Source organism: Antechinus flavipes, chromosome 2, assembly GCF_016432865.1.
Source record: "Antechinus flavipes isolate AdamAnt ecotype Samford, QLD, Australia chromosome 2, AdamAnt_v2, whole genome shotgun sequence".
NCBI classification, from domain to species: domain Eukaryota; kingdom Metazoa; phylum Chordata; class Mammalia; order Dasyuromorphia; family Dasyuridae; genus Antechinus; species Antechinus flavipes.
In genome coordinates, this window is record NC_067399.1 from 633,090,809 (window position 1) to 633,105,628 (window position 14,820).

The following is a 14,820-nucleotide window of genomic DNA, read 5'->3' on the forward strand; positions in this document are numbered from 1 at the left end:
AAAGATGGCTTCGATGTTTTTAAAGAGAATTAAATAAGAGAGTAAAATCATTTAGGAAAGGAAAAAGAGAGCTTGAATCAGCCCATGTAATTTAAAAACTACACATTTCCTTCTTGATGAGAAACATAACACATTGATTTTTTTGCTCCGGAGTTGATAATATCATTGTCAATAAACCTTTGGCTAGTGCCCAGTAAAATGCAAACTCTTTGAGGACAGAATCTTTTTCATTTTTGATGTGAAGAATACTAGGGTCTTGGCAAAGCAGGAGTAAGCCCCTGTGGCAACTAATGATATCTCAAAATCATCTGCTTGCATGATGAACTCTTTACTCATCCCTATTCGGAGGTCCCACATTCTTTCATTTGTTAGAAGTAAGCTATCCCAGTTTATTTCTCTGTATTGAAAGCCATTATTTGTCTGAGCAAGAATTCAATGAGTCCAAAGACATGGATCCTATGTTCTCCCTACAAGAGTGTCTTGCTTCTTACCATTAATTCTATAGAATCATGTCAGAAAAAAATTATTCCCACTCTTTTGAGTCCCTTTGATGTCAGCCAAGGAGCTTACCTCATAAAAAAGCTACAATCTCCTTTTTTTCCCCTCACTTCTACCCTTGCAACTCCAGGATTCATATCCCCTCTCCATTTTAACTTCATTTCCAGTGCCATCAAAGAGACTGCTAATTGCCTCTAAGCCATTATAATGCCAGGCTTTATTTATTTATTTAGCTTAGCTTAGCTCATAAGACTAGACATTGATCACTAATTGATGTCTTATGGCTTTTCTAGTGAATGATACTAATGTTCAGTTTTTGGACCAAGACGATGATGATGACCCAGATACGGAGCTGTATCTCACACAGCCGTTTGCATGTGGGACAGCCTTTGCCGTTAGTGTCCTGGACTCACTTATGAGTGCGGTAAGTAAGAAAATCTCATTCCTTCCTCCATATTTTGTGGGAAACTCCAACCAAAAGTATTGATATGGACAAATGAAAGGGGAGTTTTTGAAAAGACCAAAGAGAATCCTAAATTTTATTAGAAGACTGAAGAATGGAATGCTAATAGTTTAGGAGAAAGAAGACTGAATTGGGAATCAGAGAAAGAGAATTCAGATTATGGCAGCCTTACTACCCATTTTGTGCAGTCATTTAAATTCGCTGGGGTTCAAATTCCTTACCTGCTAAAAGTGGGAGCTGGAGTAGAAAATGATCTTAGAAGTTCCTTTCAATTTGAAAACCATAAATCTTTTAATGGGTTATGTTTTTTTTATCCCATCACAACACATTTAAAAATCAAGGTATTTGCTTTGCTTAAGATGGAAGAACAAAAGTTTCAATTTGATCAAATTATAGATAGCTTGAAAACTTTTGTTTGCCCTTTTTAATGCAAACAAAGATGTCAAAACAGACTAGGGTTATGAAATATTTCCTTAGAATGAAAACAATAGTTTTATTGTCCATTAAAATTTCATTGTTGATGATCATTAATTCATAATTTGTGAGAAATGGAGTATGAAGTAAAACCAAGTTTATCTTTGTAATAGTTGTTCACAAGAACACAAATTAATAAGTGGGAGAAAATTCCCTTTTTCTTATGGCTTCACTGATGCCAAGTACATTGGAAGACATGGTAGTCAAAGGTGATTATTCAATGTATTGATAATTATATATAAAAAAAAAACAAGACAAAACAAATCAAAAATAAAAACACAAAGAGAAAAAAAAATAAAGTGAAAAGAATAAAAGAAACAAAAAGATTATTTAAGAAAATTAATATAAATTGCATATTGTGAGGGGGAAATATCTAACCTGAGAGAACATGCTATTATTATTGTCAAAGAGTTTTGAAACATACACATGTAAAAATATATTAATTACAATCATTTCACCAAAATAGGTTACATAAGATTGTCTGCAAACCAAAACTTTCTAAAACATGTTCAATTTTCTCCATGCATCAGAAAAAGAACTACAATTTAAAACAAAAATTTCAGTTTAAATTTTTTGTTCATTCTACCTTTTTTATAGAATAATAGAGCATAGGATTAGAATTGAAAGGGACTTGAGAAATCATTAAGTCTAACTCTCTCAGTTGACAGGTGAGGAAATTGAGTCCCAGATACATTATTAACTTGCTCAGGATCATACAGCTAGTGTTTGAGGTAAGATATGAGTTTGGGTATTGTTGATTTTATGTTCAACATTCAGTTCACTCAAAACAAAATTTCTTGTGGAAGATGAATTGTTAGTGTTTCTTCTCCCTGACTTCCTATAGTTCTGTTTCTCTTGTCAATCTCCAAATCCAAAAACTCTACCATCTTGCTCTACTGGCTTGCATTAGAAACTCCTCCAGAAACAAAGATAGAGAGTTCATTGGTCCTAGTTTATCCACACCTGAAAAAGCCAGAATTAATGAGGGAGGCTGCAGAAATGGGGATTCAAGATAAACCCCATTAAATAGACCTAACATACAGCATCTCTGATTTAAAATTTATTTCTGTAATTCATTCCTTTGGAAAACTCATTTTTCCTCTGATCTTGATTAGAAAGATTTCAGAAAATCATTTATATTATGAGAAGATTAAAATGTTTATAGATGACTTTACGTTAGAGCTTTGAATGACACTATTAAAATTTTAAAGAGCAAAACTATAAAAGGACTCATGTCTTTAGATAGGCATTCTTCAGATTTTTTCCCCCAAATTACTCTGTAGTAAAAATGGGAATGCTACAGTCACATCCAACTTCTCATACAGAAGTTCATGGGAATCTATGTGATTATGTTAGTGCTATGTATGTGTGGTCTTGTGTATATGATAATAATAAGTTCTTTAGGATTTGAGTCACATCACTGTCTTCATCATCAGAAGTTTTTTAAACTTTCCAAATTGGATCATTTGATTGGATATTTCTGTTTCCAAACTTTCATGGCCAGAGACTTTTGGAGAGAATGAAATAAATACAATGATAAGTGTCACAGGTTCAATGCTTATGTTCATATGGGAAACCTATGCCCATGTATTTAAAATGTGTTCCATGACAGGATGGGGATCAAACCTGTGATTCCATTAGCATAGGAAACTCCTGGGGGAAAAAATTCTCTCTAACAAACAGGTAAATACTTTCTCTGTCTCATGAGAAAGTTCTATTTAGAACAGAACTTAACTTTTTTTAGTATTCCCAGTGGCAATCTATGGACCCATTCTTATAATGAAATTTGTAAATACATAAGCTAAAATACGTAAGATTACAGAATACATCAATTATATTGCCATGCAGTTATTAAAATATACAACAACATGTACCCCAGGCTGAGAACTTTTAATATTGAATCATAAATTTAGAGTCCTGGAGGGAGTTTTAGAAGCCATAAAATCCAACCTCTTCATTTTACAGAGGAGGAAACTGAGTCACAAAAGTCAAATGAATTGCCCTGGATTACATAGCTCTAAATTCTGAGGTGGGATTGGGAATCCAAGTCTTCTTAACCTCTGCACTATTATGTGATATTTCCGTTGTGAATTTTCTATGGCCTCAGTTGATAGGCATTTATAGATAAAATATACTGAGAAGCCTATTTTTTCTTCTTCTGTCCTAAAAGAAAGAGGAAGGAAAACCCTACAAGAGACTCTTTTAAAAATAATGTGAATAAATTTTAATGGAAATAGATTTAACTTGATTTGCCCACTGCTATCCAATCTGTGTATTACTCATCTAAATACCATCCAGGTATTGTTTGAAGCTAGATTCTCATTACTTAGAGTGCAGAAGTTCGAAAATGAGGCCTCAGAATTGTGCTTGGTTCAACTGATAGCTAGATTTTTGAAAAAAAAAAAAAAAACAAAAGCAACACAACAGAAAAAACAAATCAGCTGTAAATAGCTCAATTTATTTTTTGGATAGTTTTTTTTTTCCTTCTTCCTTTTCTTTATGATAAGACTGGGGTTTATTCAAGTAATGAGAAGAGCTATTGTAATTAAAAACAGCTAAGAAAAAAATGGAGGGAAATTATACAACATGAGTGAAAGCTTTCCATACAATGGAAACCAGAGAGAGAGAGAGACAGAGAGAGCACACATTCTAGCTTAGGCAGCCGTTTACAAACAACACTGAAACACAATTCTATTTAGATGTCGATGATCTTTTTTTCACCCTCTTCTCCAAACTGCCATTTAATCAGGTGTCTAAACACTCACAGAATATTGTCCCTCATAATTCAACTCCTGCTGTTCACTGCCTCATTTATGGAACGAATAATCTTTCTATTCATCACAGCCATTCCTGGAATAACAGATAGGGATGCTACGGATGCCATGTCATGATGCTGTGCAAATCAACAGCACAAATACCTCATGAGAGAGAATAATTACGTTTATGCCTAGATAGCTCTGAGAAGAACATCACAATTTGGAAATACATTCTTCAAGCTGAAGTCAGGATACTATTCACAGGGCAGCTGGGAGGAAGTTTATAGTAATTGATCACTGGGGCCAGACAACATAGTACCATACTGTCCTTTCTTCCCATTGAGCCCTGTTGCTGATGCTCAAGGTTAATTTGACCCATAGTTTGCCCATAGTTTTTCCTAGAAAAAGTGGCTGAAGGAGCAAGACCTGCCCCTGGATTCTATCATCCATTGTTTTCAAATGTCATCTTACATAAACCCTGATTTTTATCATAACCAAGGTAGGAAGCAAAAGGGAACCTTTTCCACCCAGTATTGGCAATATCATCCTATGTACCCAAATCCCATTTGTCCCTAGTCATCATTTGGCTTCTGAAATTCAATTCTCACTTAAATTCTGAAATTAAATTCTTGACTTAAACATCCAGTCTTGATTCCCTTATGATAGTAGTAGGGAAGAAAAAATAATAATAAACTAATATTATTGTCTTACAAAATCAATGGCTTGATACCAGGTCGCTACTCAATAACTGATATTTATATAGCGATTTGAACTTACTTAAATACTTTATACATATATCATGTCATATGAACTTTAAAATAAACATACAAGGGAAAATGTCACAGGTATCATTATTCCCATTTTCTAAATGTAGAAACCAAGGCTCATAAAGGTTAAGGAATAATGTGGGATTTGAACCTGAATCATGTCCACTATATTATGTTATCTCCTTATGGTCTAGAATGATAGGTACAAGTGCTATGGAAACAATGCCAGACCTAGACTTCAAATCCAAATCCCAGCACTTTCAAGCTGTTGTCCCCCAAAATAGCTTACTCTTCATCCCCTTGAGAAATAGTTTTCTCAACTATGAAATGAGAGATTTACTCTAAGTGATATAAATTCTTTTTCAGCTCTAAATCTATCATTTTGTTATTCTATGCCTCAGTTTCCTTCTCTAGCATCCCTATCTGTTATTCCAGAAATGGTTGTGATGAATAGAAAGATTATTTGTTCCATAATGAAATGGAGATAATTAGCATCCTTGAATCTTCCTCACAAGATTGTGGTACACAAAAAGATCATCATGAATTTTATACACTTGAAAGTATTTTGAGAATAAACAGTTATTATATATGATGTGATGTTTAATATAGAATTATACATAAACTATGTAATTATCATCATCATCATCATCACATTGAATTGGCCCTTCTACTTTCAGATGCTCCAATTCAGTGAAGTAATGTAAAACAGGACATCCTTGTTTATTAATTAATGTGTGCTTTAGTCCTAAGAATAAAAAAGAAGCAGTATTTGTGGCCTTCAGAGGAATCTGCAAAAATTGAGCCTCAGAAGATTCAGAGCCAATATAGAATGTCCCCCAAATTTTTATGCCCTTTAAGACTTTAATAACTTAAAAAAGACTATATAGAGAGAGTTCACTTTTTATATACTCTAGTTGTTTCCTAGGTAGAAATCTGTAGCACTCTGGACATTAATAGTCCAGCCAGAATGAGCAAGGCTGCACATTGTTCAGGGAAGAAACAAGCAGCATTTACAGTTAATATTCCTAGACACTAACGCTAATGAGTTTGAGTTTATGCGTATGTATGTGTATGTATGTATTTAATGAAGTTCATTTTTACAGTCAGATTGAACTGGAACCCTGCCCCCTTCTTACAAAACACATAAACCAAAAAAAGATGTACACTGGCTCAGTCTCTAGAATTGGTACATTGGAACAGGGAAGCTTCCCTTTATGGAAGAACAGTGGATATTTCATTTCCTAGGCATTTAAGAATCATCACAAATGCTTCATCAAATACTAATAATATCACAAAGAGTTATTCAAATTTTTAAATTAAATTTTATTTTTTCCAATTAACAATAATTTATTTTTTCCCCTTCAATATCTCTGTTTCTTCCTTGACCCACCCCAATGAGATGGGGACTTAAAAAAAAAAAAAAAACTTTGTAACAAATATGAAAACTCAAGCAAAAAGTAAATTTTCACATTGATCTTGTGCAAAAATCTTGAATCCATCATCTCTCTATTAGGAGGTGGGTAGCATGGTTCAAAATAATCTGCTTCTAGCTTCATGGCTATTATGTTAATCAGTTCTTAAATCTTTCTGTTTTGTTTATTTTACAATGTTATTATTGTATAAATTGTTTGTCCTGGTTCTTCTCACTCCATTCTGTATCAGTTTGTGCAAGTCTTCCCAACTGCTCAATTAGAAATTCTCCCATCTCCTTCCTGTGCAGAGCAAGGCAGGCAATGTCCACTAAATTCATACTTTAATAAAAAAGTGCCTCTTTTGCATTTTTTTCTTTTTACCTTCTTAGACTTGCACAAAAATTCAGGTGGTTATGTTCTGGTTTCACTTATTTTATTTCACTTCCTTGAGCCTCAATCTTACAATTATAAAATGGGAATGATATTAAGCATCCCCCTCAAACTCCTAAGGATATGAAATTTGGGATAAAAATACTATTAAATAAAAGCCCTAATATGTAGAAAATGACTTCATTATGTATTATCTTTTTCCTACAAAAGATTGGAATTATTTTTGAAGGGGGAGTATCTTTAAAGCAATGAACATTCAGCACAGAGGGAAGGTAAAAACAGGAAGAAATAGAAGAAATAAAGATTTCCTTGAAAGTATGATTATCAAAATAATATATTAAGGGGAAGAAATCATATAATCAGGGTTCCCCCATGAGAGCAGGACAAAGTTTGCCTCTTGGCCAAGTTTATAGTTTGCATGGAGTCATTGTGTCAGCCTTTAGAGTCTGCCATCCAGATATTGTCATAGCTTTTGAGAGTTAGAAGGAACTTAAATAGTCATCCAAGAGTGCAACCTTTACATAAAAGGAATCCCCAGTATCCCTAATCCAAAAAGTGGCCATCTAGCCTCTGCTTGAAATCTCTCAAAAGGGGAAATTCATCATGTCTTGAAACAGCTCGTATCACTATTGAACAGCTCCAGTTGTCAGGAAGCTTTTCTTGACCTCAAGCATAAATTTGAAATTCTTGCCCATTCTTGGTTCTGCCCTATTGGGGCATATTTCTTCCCCTTCCATGACATCTTTTCAAATGCTAGTTTTCCTTGAGATTTTCTTCTTCTGGGTTAAACATACCCAATTCCTTAAGTTTCCCTTTATAGGACAAGGATTCGGTGTTTCTCACTATCCTTCTTGTTCTCCACTGAACATTTTCCAGCTTACCTATATCCTTCTCAAATCACAGTGTCCATAACTCACATTTTTATATAGTATATTTATATTATAATACTTTTATATCATACACATACATACATATTCATATATATATATAAGACTTCATTCACATTTATGTAGTGTATAGCCTTTTTCACAATGAACATAGTGCAATAGAAAAAAAACTGGGTCATAGAACCTGGGTTTATTATTTATATCTTGTCTCCATTTACTAGCTACCTACATCATTTAGTTGTGAAGATCAAAGGATATGATCTACATAAAGTACTTTGTAAACATCAAAATAATTGTATAAATTCTAGGTATCATTTCATCATTGTTATCATTTCCCTCCCTGTCAGATTTTGGGCAATTTACTCCATCTCTCTGTCACAGTTTCCTGTTCTATAAAATGAGGAGGTTGGACTTCTCTGGACATATGATTCTATGATCCTCAGTCCTATGAAGTAGGAAATATGACTATTACTGCTCCTGTTTCACAAATGAAGGAAATTGAGGCTCTTAGATGGTTCTCTAGTCACATTTCTAGGATGTAGCAGAGTATGGACCCAAATCCAGGTCTCCCAGCTTCTAATCACATGTCTTCTCCCTCTTTCCCCCTCCCCCATACTAACTCTTAAATCAAATGTGGCCCAAAGTAGATGGAAAATAGCAAATGGTTCTCCCTTCATAAGGAAAAAAAATTACTAAAAATAAAAACCTACACCATGAAAACTGGCAAATATAAAAAATGGCAGCTATGACATGGAAAATGACAATTTTAGAGCAATTATAAACGCAAGGCAAAGTGCCATTAAAGTTAAAGCAATGTTATTAAAAGATGTGTTAATTTTCAGTTAAATTTTCTATAAAAGACCAATTAGTTTAAAAGGCTTGACAGCATTAACTATGAAACATAAGCTCTGGTAATTATACTTTAGGAAAAAAAAAAAAAGAATGCTCCAGCACACGAGAGAACAGCCCCAAACATTTTCACCCAACCAGAGCTGCCTCAGCCTTAGAACTTGGGCTAGATGGCACTGCAAGCTCAAATATCCAGATTAGAATTTGCTTCTCATTTGTACAGTGGTTGGTGTTCCTATTCAGTGTTCTGTCTTCTCTCAGAAATCACTGTAAAAGTGAATGCCAGAGCCAGGAAGGGCTTAAAAATCAAGTATTAGGCCCTTCTTTAAGAGAGGAGGCAATCAGCTCACAGAAGTTGCCACTTACCCAAAGTCACACAGCTAATCGAGGAAAAGTTCATTCTACTATAACTTTGCCTTCATGGACAACAGAACAAGGTCCTAAGTTATCTTATGCTATCTGAGGTCTGCTAGGCAAAGTTCTGTAAATTACTTAATAAATTACCTGTAAATTATTTACAGGTGTTGTAAAGAAAGCCAGAGATCAAAAAGATAGATCCCATAAAGCCTAAGTCTGGATTGAATTCAATAAGAAATTATTAAGGGGTAACACAGTTGATGGAGCACCAGCCCTTGAGTCAGGGGAAAATGAGTTCAAATCCAACCTCAGACACTTACTAGCTGTGTGAACCTGGACAAGTTATTTAACCCCTATTGCCCCTTCCCAAGCAATAATTAAATACCTACTCTGTACTAGAGAAAACATGGTATAATGGTAAAGAAATGACTTTTTGAGCCAGGAAAACATGGGTTCACATCCTGCTTCTGACATCTTATTGGCCAGTTGACCACGGGCAAGTATTTGATGTTCCAGAGTTCTATGCAACTCTAAAATTCTAAGTTTTTGAGGAGATGCTGTCTTCATTGATAGGGAGAGTTTTTTCATCTAAAAGTAGTTCTTCTATCAGTGCAATATGCAGTCTAGTGCTTTTTACTAGGTGATGGAGATGGAGATGTATATACAAAATGAAAGAATCCTGGCCCACAAAGAGATAACAGTTTGCCAGTTGAGAAACTTGTATAAAAACATGTTTTTATACAAATTTATACAAAAATATTATACAAATTAGCTAGCAATTATATGGCATTTAAAATTGTCAAAGCATTATATATATATATGTGTATATGTTATCTCATTGGATCTGCACAATGATTCTTTGAGGTGGCTGCTATTATTATCCATATTTTATGAATGAGAAGACAGAGGCTAATAGAAGTTAAAACACTTATCCAGAATCACACAATTAGTAAGATTTTATTTCCAAATCTAGTCCTCAATCTTTGTCATTCAATCATTTAAGTCATGTCTGAACCCCTCATTTGGTGTTTCCTTGATAAAGATACTGGAGTAGTTTGCCATTTCATTCTCCAGATAATTTTACAGATGAGGAAACTGAGAAAAATAGAGTTAAGTGATTTGCCCAGGATCACCCAGCTAGTAAATATCTGAGGCTGGTCTTGAATTTGGGTCTTCCAGTCTCAGATATCTATCCACTGCACCACCCTGCTGTCCCATTTACTGATCCAATTAATTTCACAACAATTCCAAAGTTTTAAAAAGTAATCTTATTTAGGAGAGAAAGTAACAATTCAGAGGGGAAGGTAAGAAAAGGCTTTTTATCAGAGAGAACCCTTGAACTAAGCTTCGAAAGGAGTCAGAAAATTCAAGATGCAAAGATGAGGAAAGAGAATGTTTCAGACATGTCTGGGAGACAGACTGGGCAAATTCAAAGAGGCAGAAGATGGAATGTCATTGATGAAATGTCAAATAGTAGGCTAGGTTGTTTGGAATACTGTAACACCCAAGTGTATGAGGAGTTCTGTGAAATCAGTGGAGAAAAATTGATTGCAGCCAGTTTGGGAAGGACTTTAAATGTCAAATAGTGGTGTTTGCATTTTGTCACAGAAACAGAGATGGAGCAGAGAGCTATTGAAGCTTCTTGAGCAGGGGAGCAACAGAGTCATCAGATTTGTGGTTTAGAAATATCAGTTTGGCCCCTGTGTAGAGAGTGGTTTGGAAAGTTTTCAAATCCATTCATGGGTCTCTGCAGAGCAACACTTCCCCAGATGAGAATACCTACTGAAAGCAGCAACAAGCACAGCATCAGATATAAGGCACAGGGTTAAACTGGACAAATGCCTTTCCCTCTTTATATCATAGTTTCCTTCTAAGATTTTTTTCAGCTCCAATCTATGATTCTGTGCCCTCTTGATAGAGCCTAAAATTATATAAATTTCATTAGTTACTTCTTATTAAATTGCTGTCCACTCAGATACCCAAATCTTTTTCAGACAAATTCCCTATTCATGCCTCCTCCATATTGAAAATTTTAAACTCAAGCATGACTTTCCTTTTGTCCTTATTAGAGTTCATGTTATTTTATGTGGCTCAATATTCTGGCTTCTTAGGTCTTTATGAATCCCAACAATGGCATGGGATACATCTATAATCTGTCCAATGGTATATAATTTAGACACTTGAGAAGCATGTCATTCTACAACTTTATTGAAGACATTGATAACAAACTGAGTACAGGATCAATTAAAAAACCTTGGGATACCTGGAGACCTCTTTTCCTGAATCCTTCATAATTCTTCATTCAATGAATAATAGCTGTCTGGAAAATTGTACTAACATCATTAGACCTATTACTCTCCAAATTTTCCATAAGAATAACACAAGAGATTTTATCAGTTCTTTGTAATCTAGGCAAATCGTGTCAACAGTATTGTCTTGTGCTCTCAGTTTGGTAACCTGTCAAAATAAAAAGTAAATCTGGAATGGTCCTATTAGAAAAGATTTCTCCATATCTTATGTGATCTAGAATGAGCAGAGATGATGATAATAAGGAAAAGAAGGGAAAGGAAGGGAAGGGAATAAAGTATTTATCTAAGGAAACATTTATCTAGCCCTTATGTGCTAGATATTGTGCTAAGCACTTATTTCATTAATAATAATAGGTAGCATTTACACTTTAAGGTTTGCAGTCATATGTATATATACATATATACATATATGTGTATATATCTACATATATAGAGAAATATATATATATATATATAAATCTCATTTGATTCTGACAGCAAGCCTATGAGATAGGGTTATCATGATCTCCATTTAATAGAAGAAGTACTAAGACTGAGAAAAGTTAAAAGACTTGCTTAGATTTACATAGCTAGTAAATATTTGAGTCAGGTTTCAATCTCATTGTCTTTTGAACAATATACTATACCACTTAGCTGCCTCTAAGTTGAGAATCAACTGTTTCTATATAGGCTGCACACTCTGAGCTTTTCTAATAATGATTTGAATAATTTTCTCTGGACAGTTCTCTTGGGACATCAGTAAGCAAAGCAGGAAATGCAATTAGGCACCTAACCCATGCTTGCACTATCATGGTAGCAGAGTTATACTACTATAGTGTTGTATAAATAGAGATGAAGTTGTGAATAATGGGACATACTAGTTATTAACATGCATGTCCTAGCATGTTTTTAAGTTCCAACTTGTTTCATTTATGTGTTGCTCTAAATAGACCGGACCATTCCTGGCAGTTTTGACATCACTCACAAAGAGACCTAAAAATCTAAATTATACTCCTCATGCACAAGAAACTGAAAAGGGTGTTCTGTACCTCATTGTTAGGGAATCAATAACAGAAAAAAGATGTGGTATATTATCTTTATCTTTAATTGTGACTTATATTTTCAAAGCCCTTAATATTTATAAATTATTTTCATCACAATAGTTTCAAAGGAGGATTGGACACTATTATAACCATTTTGTAAAGGAGGCAACAAAATCTCAGAGAGGTTAAGGGGACCCAGGCACAGTTACATAGTAGACAAGCAAGTTAAAAATTGAACCCTAGTCTCCTAAGTCTGAGGTCAGTTTCTTTTATACTATATACATAATGTTGCCTTTTCAATATCTAACATGCTCTAGCTATGGTCATGCTGCTCATTCTGAATGAGCATAGTTGAAAAGATAGAATTGAGTTACAAGGCCATCCTGGGATGTAAAATATGTGTCACTGTCAAAAGACATGAACAGCATAAGATTTGGTCACGCAACTTTGGAGTGACTCACTCAGAAATCCTGTCTTTTGATAAATAATTTTGAAGGCAGTGTTCTCTGTGACAATGAACAGCTCACATTTCACTGCTTACCTCAGTACAGGGCTAAGCACATAGTAGGCACCCCATATAGATTGTTGACTGATCAGCTGAAAAGATAGTCCATTTCACAGTAATATAGTTCAACACTGACATATATTTCAATAGATCAGGCTCTAAAGATGTGACAAAAATGAATCTTACATCTTGACAAGAAAAACTACTTTATAGTTAACTTTAAGAGAAATTCATGGAGTCATAGAATTTCTATAGTAAGTGAGAGATCTTAGTACTTATCACAAGAAATCGAAGTGCAGACATGTACAGAGATTTACTGGTGGTAGACTGATTCTAAAGAGATGAGACTTTGCCTTGATTCTGATCTCCTACCATCTTTACCATTCATTGAGACTAAGAAATTTGCCCTCAAAAGGGAAATTTTAAGCAGTGTTGTCATTTCCCCTGCTGAAAAATCTTTTGTGTTTTTTTTTCTCCAATTCTCCCCAGCCAGTTACAAGGGGTCTGCAGGATATAGGGGAACCCTGAATAAGTTGGTACAAAGAACTGGATTCTAATCTTGACTCTTACAGTAGAATGTATGTACATATAAAGTCATTTCAGGTCATACCCTGGACCTTATGTTTTTCACTTGTACAATTACAGGATTATGTTGGATTCTCTTTAAAGTTCAACCAAACTCTGAAATTCTGTTATAGAAATCTTATCAAGGCAAGAGATGGTTTGATTTCAGACACTTCTTTGGGTCCCTTTCACACTGGACTATGTCACTTTAACCAAGCTTGAAAGGCATTCATTTGGCATGAAATTAATTTTTAAATGCCCATTGTTTTCCTCACAGACCAGTGATTTTATGGATTTTGGCAAAGCGTCAGTGGAGAGGAAGCCTTCCTTAATAAGCCACACTTAGCCTAGACCCTAGAGGTTTTAAAAGGAAACAGCAGGATCCCAGCTCATCATAAATTTATCTGGCACAGATTCAGGGTATTTAAATTGATACACACGTCTATGTCTGAACATTAGCAGAACATGTCCTAAATTGTTTACCACATGGCCTCAGGATGGCTCCCAGAGGCCTGGCCCAGTGACACATCATAACATCAGCAGAGCATACAAGCCGTTCTCTCTCTGGTGCATTGGTGGCCAGTGACTAGAGCTAACCCAATCTTTCTCGACCTCTAAACTGGGGTAAATAGTGCCTTCAGAGCCTATGCAAAGCTTCCCCATAGAGCCCAGAGTTTTATAATTCCATTTCCTTAAGCTCCTTGTTAGCCATGAAGGGATAAGAAATGGAGGCCGTCCTTGCCTTGCCACTAACACCAATTATGGGAAACATAAATCATTCAAATTTTAGTTCTTTAATAAAAATCTGCCTGAATGGGTCTTTAAAAGGAAGACTCTAGTGTTGGAGTCTAATGGGATAGAAGGGAATAGAGTAATTGGAGGCTGCTGTCTTTTCACTTCCAACATAAAATTATTTGAAGAGACAAGCCAGAACTTTGAACAGGAGAAACTCAGAAAAGTTGTAATTTGAATGTCGGCTGTTGTGACTTTAATGGTGTTTTTGCTTAAGGAAAATTTCTTTCATGTCCCTAGACATACTTCAATGACAATATCCTTACCCTGATCCGGACTCTGGTCACGGGAGGAGCAACTCCAGAGCTGGAAGCCCTGATTGCTGAGGAAAATGCCTTACGAGGTGGCTACAGCACCCCCCAGACACTGGCCAACAGGGATCGATGTCGGGTTGCACAGTTAGCCCTGCTGGATGGGCCTTTTGCAGATTTAGGGGTAAGCATCTGAATCCACCCCCCCAAATACACACACACACACACACACACAGCCCTGGTTTTGTAATCCCTTCTTAATGAAACAATAAGAAATCAGGTATTTCATTTTTTCCATCTCTCTTCCATCTATTCACCCATTTCTATCTACTCAGTGATCTGATTTAGATTTTTTCTACTAGATAGGTAGTTCCTGATCGGCACATCTAGAAATTCCACTAAATGCTTGCATTATTTATCTCCTGACTTTTAGCTGGCTCCAACCCAGCCTTCTTCTAACAAGGCAAGAACTTGGGTCAGTGTTGATAAAGACGAAGTCATCTATGCAAAAGTCACAAGTGCCA

The 14,820-nt window shown here is 35.2% G+C and overlaps 1 protein-coding gene across 14 annotated transcripts in view; it reads left to right on the plus strand.

Annotated features, from left to right (window-relative positions):
• Positions 1-14,820, plus strand: part of KCNMA1 (potassium calcium-activated channel subfamily M alpha 1) — an 891,121-nt gene that overhangs the window by 860,388 nt on the left and 15,913 nt on the right. For all 14 annotated transcript variants that reach the window (XM_051982028.1, XM_051982029.1, XM_051982030.1 and 11 more), the window contains 2 exons: positions 792-922; positions 14,286-14,480. In XM_051982028.1, the coding sequence (XP_051837988.1) occupies positions 792-922; positions 14,286-14,480 (326 nt within the window). The remainder of the gene's footprint in view (positions 1-791; positions 923-14,285; positions 14,481-14,820) is intronic.